The 10371-nt window shown below is 45.3% G+C and overlaps 1 protein-coding gene across 1 annotated transcript; it reads left to right on the top strand.

The window, feature by feature from the left end:
* Positions 1–16: 16 nt before the first annotated feature.
* entr1 (endosome associated trafficking regulator 1) lies at positions 17–10368 on the top strand. Its single transcript, XM_036144268.1, has 11 exons — positions 17–111; positions 152–232; positions 508–605; positions 691–744; positions 1819–1925; positions 3436–3559; positions 3641–3714; positions 3796–3907; positions 3976–4038; positions 7230–7369; positions 9773–10368. Exons 2-11 carry the CDS (start codon positions 190–192, stop codon positions 9861–9863), a joined length of 906 nt encoding a protein of 301 aa, XP_036000161.1. The 5' UTR covers positions 17–111; positions 152–189; the 3' UTR covers positions 9864–10368.
* Positions 10369–10371: the final 3 nt, after the last annotated feature.

Raw genomic sequence — 10371 nt, 5'->3', positions numbered from 1 at the left:
CTGCCGACACGTGGACTCCAATCCGGAAATGCGTCTCCGAGTCCGGTCTGGTTCCGTGGGGCGGCCTGTGGGACCTGCTGATCGATGAAACGATCGATTAGAAGCAGCCGAACCGAGCCGAACCTGAGCGGACCGAGCCGAACCTGAGCGGACCGAGCCGAACCGGAGCGGACCGAGGCTGGGTTCGCCATGTCCAGGCGGAGCGGCGGGAAGAACCTGATTATCACAGACGGTGAGCCCCTCGGTTCGGTTCCATCTGTCAGAATGTTCTGGGTTGGTCAGGACCAGAGTCAGCATACCAGAGGGTTCTGGTTCTGGTGCCATGTATGACCAGTCAGGGGGTTCTGGTCATACGCAGAGTTGGGCTGTCAAGTTGTTCTGGAGGTTCTGAAGAAGTGGGAACGTGTCACCGGGTTCGCTTAGATGTAAAAAGTGGTGGGCTGACAGGGAGACCTGTTTTGGATCGGAACCGGTCCAGTCCGGTGTGACAGCTTGTCCTTTCTGCAGATGAGGAGGAGGAGCAGGAGGAGCTGAACCCATTCTCCTTCAAAGAGTTCCTGCGCTGGAAGAACCAGAACCAGAACCAGGACCACACTCACAGCAAGGTGTGTACCTAACACAACCTGGGGTTCTGTTAGGTTCCGTTAGGTTCTGTTAGGTACGGTTCTAACTCGTGTGTCTGCCTCTTAGCCAGGTTCTGACGTCAGCAGTGACTTCCTGTCTGAGGCTCACCTGGCAGCACAGGTACAGTGACGTAGGCAGAAATGGACGGGCAGGTTCTGACCTTCCTGCAGCGGGTCAGAACCTGCCGATGGATGGATGGATGACGAATGTAGGGATGGATGATGGAGGGATGACAGATGGGTGGATGACAGATGGATGGATGATGGATGGATGGATGGATGATGGAGGGATGATGGATGGATGGAGGGATGATGGATGGATGGATGGATGATGGATGGATGGATGACTGATGGAGGGATGGATGATGGAGGGATGACAGATGGATGGATGACAGATGGAGGGATGATGGATGGATGGATGGATTGATGAGCGATGATGGATGGAGGGATGATGGATGGATGGATTGATGAGCGATGATGGATGGAGGGATGATGGATGATGGATGGAGGGATGATGGATGGATGGATTGATGATGGAGGGATGATTGATGGATGATGGATGGAGGGATGCTGGATGGATGGATGATGGACGGATGGATGGATGGATGGATGGAGGGATGAGCGATGATGGAAGGATGGATGATGGATGGATGGATGATGGATGGAGGGATGAGCGAGGATGGATGGATGATGGATGGATGGATGGATGGAGGGATGATGGATGGAGGGATGAGCGATGGAGGGATGAGTGATGGAGGGATGAGCGAGGATGGATGGATAGATGATGGATGGAGGGATGATGGATGGAGGGATGAGCGAGGATGGATGGATGGATGGATGATGGATGGATGGAGGGATGATGGATGGAGGGATGAGCGATGGAGGGATGAGTGATGGAGGGATGAGCGAGGATGGATGGATAGATGATGGATGGAGGGATGATGGATGGAGGGATGATGGATGGAGGGATGAGCGAGGATGGATGGATGGATGATGGATGGATGGATGATGGATGGATGGAGGGATGAGCGATGGAGGGATGGATAGATGATGGATGGAGGGATGATGGATGGATACATCCCTCCATCCATCATCCCTCCATCCATCCATCATCCCTCCATCCATCCATCATTCCTCCATCATCCCTCCATCTGGCAGCCACAGCAGGTACTAATGATGTTTTCTGTCCAATCAGGAGGAGGATTTGGGGCGGAGCTTCCAGTCATTGGTGGACAGCAGCTCTTCTGTCTGCACTAATGAGGAGGAAGAGGAGGAGGAAGACGATGAAGAAGAGGAGACGAGGTGGGTTAGGTGCAGACCTGCAGAGGTCAGAGTTTGGTTCTTCTCTCCAGGTTCTGGTTCCTGGAAGGTTCCTCAGACCTGCAGTCAGATCTTTGTTCAGGTTCTCTGAGGCTGCTGCTCCCAAACCAGCTGGAGCTCAGAGGTTCTGGTTCCAGCTGGAGCTCAGAGGTTCTGGTTCCAGCTGGAGCTCAGAGGTTCTGGTTCTAGCTGGAGCTCAGAGGTTCTGGTTCTAGCTGGAGCTCAGAGGTTCTGGTTCCTCTTCAGCGCCTGATAGCAGGAAGAGGGACCTGACAGGAAGTTCTGTTTGCTGCAGCTGACCAATCACAGCGCCTTCCAGTCAGAGGACCATCAGCTGAAGGTCTGTGAGCCTCAGCAGGTCCAACCTAGAACCTTCTAGCTGTGGTTCTGATGAAACTGCTGCTGCCTTTCTCATTCCTACTGGACATGGCCTGCTGCCGGCTTTATAATCCAGAACCAGAACCTGCCAGGAACTGGGTTTAGAGTCTCAGTATGAAACAAAAGCCTCAGTTCTGGGAGATGCTTCTGCTCCAAGGTCACCTCCAGGCAGCAGAAGATCTTGGAGCTCACATCCTCCTCGTCTCCAGCTGCTTCTGGTCCAGACTGGTGGAGAACCTCAGACCACAAGAGTCCTGATGTCAAGGATGGAACCGATGCTCGGGTCCGAGATGTTCTATTGGGTCAACGGTTCTGTAACACAGAGGCTCCAACCCTGGTTCTTCAGGGACTCCTGGTCCTTCAGGTTCCTTGTGAAGGTTCCTCCAGCTGCTGAAGGTTCCTGCTGCTGAAGGTTCCTCCTCCTGCTGAAGGTTTTCCTCCTGCTGAAGGTTCCTCCTGCTGAAGGTTTTCCTCCTGCTGAAGGTTTTCCTCCTGCTGAAGGTTCCTCCTCCTGCTGAAGGTTCCTCCTGCTGAAGGTTTTCCTCCTGCTGAAGGTTCCTCCTCCTGCTGAAGGTTCCTCCTCCTGCTGAAGGTTCCTCCTCCTGCTGAAGGTTCCTCCTCCTGCTGAAGGTTCCTCCTGCTGGTGAAGGTTCCTCCTGCTGGTGAAGGTTCCTCCTCCTGCTGAAGGTCCCTCCTGCTGGTGAAGGTTCCTCCTCCTGGGAAAGGTTCCTTCTCCTGCTGAAGGTTCCTCCTCCTGCTGAAGGTTCCTCCTGCTGCTGAAGGTTCCTCCTCCTGGAGAAGGTTCCTCCTGCTGATGAAGGTTCCTCCTCCTGCTGAAGCTTCCTCCTGCTGAAGGTTTTCCTCCTGCTGAAGGTTCCTCTTCCGGCTGAAGGTTCCTCCTGCTGCTGAAGGTTCCTCCTGCTGGGGATGGTTCCTCCTCCTGCTGAAGGTTCCTCCTGCTGAAGGTTCCTCCTCCTGCTGAAGGTTCTTCCTCCTGTTGAAGGTTCCTCCTGCTGCTGAAGGTTCCTCCTCCTGCTGAAGGTTCCTCCTGCTGGTGAAGGTTCCTCCTGCTGGTTCAGTGGTGACAGCTCTCCATCCTAACGTGTTCCTCCAGGTTCTCCTCCAAACCCGAAGGAGCTGCAGGAGGAGAGAACTACGAAGGAGACGATGAGACCTCCATCAGCGAGGCGGCCGGCGTCTGCAGGGGGAGGAGCGTGAGGAGCAGCCAGCTCCAGCAGGTAAGTCACGCTCACCTGAGCGCCCCCTGCTGTCAGCACACCTGGAGCCTGACCTCCTCCCGCTGCCTTCTGTCCCCTCAGCTGAAGGAGGAGAACAGCTCGCTGAGGAGAACCCTCAAGGAGCTGCAGAGGAGGGCCGACGGCCACCAGCGCAGGTCAGCACCGACCAATCAGAGCGCAGCGCTGCCCTGCGTGACGCCGCGCTTACCCAGAAGGCCTCTCTCCTCCCTCTGCAGGGCGGCGGTGCTGTCTGAGGAGCTGCTGCAGAGGAGGCGTCAGGAGGAGAAGGAGGCTCAGGACCTGGAGAGCATGGTCCACTCGGTGGAGCAGAACCTGCAGCTGATGACGGTGAAGCGGCGCGCTGACGTCGGTCATGTTCTGCTGGTTCTGCCTAACATCTGGACTCTGTGTGTTAGAGACGCGCGCTGAAGGCGGAGAACGCCGTCTCCAGGCTGAAGGCGGAGCTCCAGCAGCTGCAGGTAAAACGCCACCAGGTGTGTCTGCTGGTTCTGCTCCGGCATCTCCGCATGAAACAGGAGGTTCTGCAGGTTCAGGTCAAACAGAACCGCAGCGTCAGCCACGCTGTTCTTCCCCAGAAGAACCGGTTCTGACGGCTGAGTGGGTCAGACTAGAACCTCAGAGAACCTGCATGTAAACCTGATGCCTGGATGCTAAAATCATTCAAAACTGTTAAAAAAACAACCAACTGGACTTTTTTATAAAGTTTGAAGACGTTTCTCTTCCCATCCCATTCAAACATCTGGAGTAGAAGGAGCTCTAAGTTTTATATTATTGCCCAACCAAGACCTGTTGTGGTTTAGATAAAATGCAAATTAAACAGAATCAGGCCAATAACGACCTTAACGACTCCCCATTACTAAGGATGTTATCTAAACCATAACAGGTCTTTGTTGGGCAGTAGTATAAAGCTTAGAACTCCTTCTACTCCAGATGTTTGAATTGAGAAAACTTTCTGGATGGGAAGAGAAACATCTTCAAACTTCAGAAAAAAGTCCAGTTTTATTATTATTTATTTATTTTTTTTACTTTTTTGGAATGACCAGGGGTCCGTTCTTCGTACGTCGCTAACTCAGTTAGCAGGATTTCATTGTTGACGATTTGGCATGATCTTGGATCGTTTGGTTCTTCGAAAGACATCCTGCACTTGTTGTCATAGCAACATGTGCGCCAGCTTAAACCTGCTCGCTAACAGGCTTATTTCATGTAAACAAGATTAGATCACGGCTGTATAAGCGGAGGAGATAGGGAAGTCTGCCGTAGCCATGTCCATTTTTACGACAGCAACCTGTTGCGGAAGGTGCAAGAATAATTTGCAGAGTTTTTCGAATTAATCGCGTATTGCGCAATAGACAGGATCCTTTAGAGCAGCGTGACAGTGTAATTGTAGAGAGATTTTTCTTGGTGGCTGTTACAAACACATCATTTAACAGTGGCTTTTAAAGAGGAAAAAGTGGTGTTAGCGCCATAAATAGAAAATATTTAAGTTATTTGTATGATGGTTTGCTTTTTATTTTTATCATATTCAATAGGAAGATTTGTTCGGGCCATTTTATTGTGAAGTTTAGTTTACTTTGAAAGGCTTGCTTCCTGTCGAGCCGTATATTGTATTAGAAAAAAACTATGGTTGGATTATCTAGAGACGGAGCAATACAGTTTACCGTGTAAACTGTGTATGACTTGGAAAAGGAAAATTTTCATTTTTTATGGATAAAGATTTTTTGTTTTGTTAAAATTCCCAGTTTGCACGGGTCCTTTACTTCCCGTGTCTAAGGATTGACACCGATATTTGGATCTCTTGACATAACAAGTGCCTTTTTAAAATAAAGTGTAATAATTAAAGGCAACCATTTTGTAGAATATTCTTGTATTTAACTTTTACTTGTCCCCATGTTCTAGTGGGTCCCGTGGAGGCTCTGACAAAAAGAACAAAGTAAATATGAGATTATTAAAATGCAAAAATTCATGCTGTAGAATGTGATAGAAACATCTACCATGGATAGTATTTACACATTAATTTGTCTGCTGCTTTTTGCCAGCCCTCTCTCCTGGCTTTAACAGATTTTTAGGTGTTTTAATCAATGACTCAAATTCGGCATAACCTTCCATTAAAAGCTCATGTTCTGCTGGGAAAAAAACTGTGGCCGTTCTTTGTTCATGCTGAACAGCCAATAGCAGCGCTGCTGATCATTGTTTCTACTATCAATACATTTCCCCTTTTAAACAAACGCATGAACGCGCAGTTGTCTCAGATAACTCAATCCAGCCATACTAATCATAAACAACAGGTGTGTTGGAAGAACCCAATTAGCCGGATCATGATTAGCTGGATGAAATCATCTTGGATGTCTCATTTGATCTCGGATGTTTTAAGCAACGTACGAAGAACGGACACCTGGACCTGATGACTGAGAACCTTCACCAGCACCTTGATGCTAAAATCATTCAAAACAGTTAAAAAAACAACCAACTGGACTTTGTTCTGAAGTTTGAAGACTTCAGTTCAAACAACTGGAGTAGAAGGAGCTCTAAGCTTTATATTACTGCCCAACAAAGACCTTTTATTGTTTAGATAACATGAAAATTAAACTGAACCAGACCAATAACAACCTTAACAACTCCCTGTTACTAAGGAGTGGACCTGGTTCAGGTTAATCTGCATGTTATCTAAGCCATAAAAGGTCTTTGTTGGGCAGTCATATAAAGCTTGGACCTCCTTCTACTCCAGATGTTTGAACTGAGAAAACTTTCTGGATGGGAAGAGAAACGTCTTCTAACTTCAGAAAAAAGTCCAGTTTTTTGTTTTATTTATTTTTTTAACTTTTTTGGAATGACCAGGACCTGATGACTGAGAACCTTCACCACCACCTTGATGCTAAAAGTCGCTTGTTGTGGACGCAGCCTTACCTGTGGTTCTGATCCGTTTGGGTCTGCTGAGTTTTTGTCTGATTGGCTGAACAATTAATCGCATTTTCAATATAATTGTGATTTAAAATAACGCAATTTCCAAATCGCAGAGTCTGCAATTTTTGGCTATGTAACAATTAGGGAATTAGACACGTCCATTAGGTGTTGGTAAAATGTTTAAAGTGGGTTTGCCTCCACATGGAAGAGAAGACAGTTGCAGCAGTGAGATAATCTAACTTTATTACTTGTTTTAGAGTTTATATAATCATACATAGCATTAAGTTCTGGTCAATCAGTTTAATACATAGACTTGTTTGTTGGTTGGACTTTATGTTCAACAAGGATTGACGTCCAAATCAACTAAAAGCTGTTCTCTTGAATAATATTCTGATTAATAGAAACATTAAAAGTTCTTGTTTTAAATAGTCCTTGTTTACAAACATCTTTATTTAGAGGCCATTTTTGTTGCTTGTGGTTAACGTAGAGAAAAGTCAAAATTGCAATTTTGGTTGAAATATATTGTAGTCAGAACGCAATCATTTCTGCTCCGAGTTTAGATGCTGTGGGTCTTTTAGCAACTAATCTGCACAGCGATGAAACAAATTGATTTGTCTCATAAAATTGCAATATTGAGAAAAAAAATCGCAATTAGATTATTTTCCAAAATCGTTCAGCCCCAGTCTGATTGAGGAGAACCCAGCAGAACCAGAAGATCAGCCGCTCATGTGTGTCTGTGTGTGTCGAGGTGGAGGCGGACGCTCTGCAAACGGAGAACAACCGTCTGAAGGCGGCAGAATCCCAGGTCGTCATGACGATGAGACAAAACGCTCAGGTGGCGTCCGAGTACCTGAGCAAGTCGGCCAGCCACGCCCACTCCTCCCTCAGGTGAGTAGCTGCAGGAACATCCCGTTGGAGAACGCGTGCAGAACGTTTATCTAACACGGAGAACCTGGCAGGAAGCTTCAGCCACAGTTTGCATCATCACTTCCTGTGTGAAAGAGCAACTCTAAGTGGTTTACATCTATGGAGCAGAAGCCAAATTATGGTTTAAAACACTTTAACAGAACCCTGCAGAAAGTTCTGCTCACTGGTTCCGTCTGTCTGCTGGTTTCTGGTCAGATCTTTTCTAGAAGACTTTATGGAGTTATTATTAGATAATTAAGCTGATGGTGAGCTGTGTCCAATCCAGAGTCAGATGTGTTATCAGGACATTGTTTGAAAGGGATGATTCAATCACCAGTGATCTTTTAACAGCAAACTCTGCACAAATGTAGAATAAAGGAGTGACAACTTCTCTTCAAGTTCAAGAATTTATTAACAGAAATAAAATGAACATCCAGAGAACATCACTATATAATGCTGTTTATCTGAATTAACGCAGTATTTCAATCAACAAATCCTCTCTACTAGGGTAGTGAAACTTAACTAAACTACTAAGCAAAATGAAGATATTAAGAACTATGTACACACAAAAAAAAAACAAAAGACAAAATAAAATGTTTGATCATCATCAGAATGATTCAGTGAATCCTGGTTCTCTGCAGATCTGAGTTAAAGAACCAAAGTTCATCTTAAAGAACATGGAATGAGGTTAAATTAGCTTAACTAATTCAGAACAACATTTGGTGTTTCAGCCCGTTCATGATGCAAATCCCGAGTTAAACAAACATTATTTAATGAAATAACATTTTAAAGACTTGTCTCAGTAAAATCAGTAACCTTTAGAGACGCTTGATTTTATTAATTAATTTATTCCTCCGGGAAGCTGGGAGTCGCTGTAGCGATCGGTCGCTAAATGGCTTAATCCTAAAGTTATGCAACACACCATTAAATCAACATTAATATTCCATATTAATGCGGTAATAATTGGATAATAATAGTATAATACTGCTAATAGCACTATGGAACGACGGTGGAGCAAAATGAAACAAACCTTATGTTTGAAATGAACCGTAGCTGTATGTTATCCAGGAAGCTGATAGCATTTATGCTAGCGGACATTCGGCGCTAAATTTTTTAAAAGCTTTAAACACGATTTTGGTCGTAATGAGCGAAAACCGGAAAACACAAACTTTAATATCACCCTTGTGAAAATAAAGTTTGTTATAACCATAAAAACACACTGGAATCACATCAGCTTGGCTTCAAAATGTTAACGAGAGCTATGGCTGTTAGCTCCATGTGTTTTAAAAACCGTGAAACGCGTTAAAGTAAATCATTCTAAATGAACCATTTAACTTTTTCCCTGTTTATTTCTCTGCCAAACCTGTCGGTGCCTCTGTGTCACTTCAGTTCACTTCGAGCATCCAGTGGGAAGCAGGGAGGGTGAAGCTGGTGGTCTGACCAGCGCCATGCGGCCATGCGGCTAGCTGAAACGTAGCTGTTAGAAGCAGCTCTGGTCAACAGTTTCATGATACATCAAGCTAAATGTCGAAAGTATCTGTGAATGTTGTGCGTTTTTAATGGCAAAAAGAAGCCTTTCTCAGAGATTCAGAGGGCAGAGAATTCCCAAAGTATCTAACATATTCTACTTCCTGCAATGGAAGGGACTGGCTGATATACAGCAGGTCAAAAAAGGCCATATTTTGACTGCAGTGCTTGCTGTTCTATTATGAAGAAAAGATCAACTAGTGCACTAAATTCAATTATAAAATTTAATTCTTTATAAAATCAGTAGTTTTAGCTGAAGCGCTGGTTTTGTTGCAGTTTCCTCTGACTTCCACCAGATGGAGCCAAACCTTTACTGGCGTGTTACCTTTACAATAGAAAAGAATAGAAATACCTTTATTTCCCCACAATGTGACAGTGAGAAAGACATGTAGACAGGAAAGGCTAGATTTAATAATATGAAAAAGATAGATTTAAAGTTAAGCTGTAAAGAGGAAGTCCAGTTTGTCTGTAGCACATTTCAGCAGCAATGAAAACATAAAAACATCTTAAACACATCAGTCTCTGGTTGTGAGAGCAGTGACATTAAATAATATCAGGTGAAAAACATCAATAAAAATCAACATGTTGGTCAGAGTTCCTGTAATTAAGGCTGAAAGCAGCTCTGAACAGGTTTCCGTCTGATTTAAAGGAGCTCAGAGTTTCTGTTGATTTACAGTTTTCTGGGAGTTTGATCCAGATCAGTGGAGCACCTGGAAAATAGCAACATTTAGGCAAACATTAAACACTTCTCATTAAGCCCACAGCTGTGTGTTAAAATGTTGAATCTGGTTTCTTCACAGGCTGGAGATGAACCAGTTCTGCATTAATCTGACTCTAAATGTGTCTGTTGGCTCCCAGGCAGCTGCTGGAGGAAGCAGAGACTTTCCGTTTGGTCTCTCAGCTCCTGCAGTCCATCGAGAAGATCTCCAGCGTCCACCCTGAACCCTGAGGAGGTGCAGAGGAGGCGCAGAGGAGGCGCTGGCCACGCAGACGGGAGGTCACAGCCACCCTGTTTCCAGTGAGAAGGCAGAGAAGAAGAAGAATGATGCAGATTTGCACATTTTCTCTGCTTTAGGACTCATTTTTACTTTGAGCTGAAGACAAATTGTCTTTTTAATGTAATTGGTTTGATTTCTGTAATATGATGTAAAACCTTTTATTCTACAGAAAATGTTTAACATTTTTTTAAGTAGATTTTAGTGCAGACCTCACCTCCAGATTCTGAATAACATGATATGAGAAAATGATTTATTAACTTTTATTTTCTGCTGACAAGGTTTGATCTGACTCCAACTTCTGCCTTAGGGTTAACTGTCACTCAGAGTTCAACCTGCAGAATCAGTAAATGCTCATTATGCTTTTTCTTTCTCATCAACAACTGGCCATCTTTAGGGAATACTTCCATTTTTTTTTTTACGTGTGGAGGGGAAATAAAAACCAGAAATGAAGCCTGATAA

This window comes from Fundulus heteroclitus, chromosome 12, assembly GCF_011125445.2.
Source record: "Fundulus heteroclitus isolate FHET01 chromosome 12, MU-UCD_Fhet_4.1, whole genome shotgun sequence".
NCBI lineage: Eukaryota > Metazoa > Chordata > Actinopteri > Cyprinodontiformes > Fundulidae > Fundulus > Fundulus heteroclitus.
The sequence above is the reverse complement of the archived record's forward strand: the minus strand, read 5'-3'. Positions and strand labels throughout refer to the sequence as shown.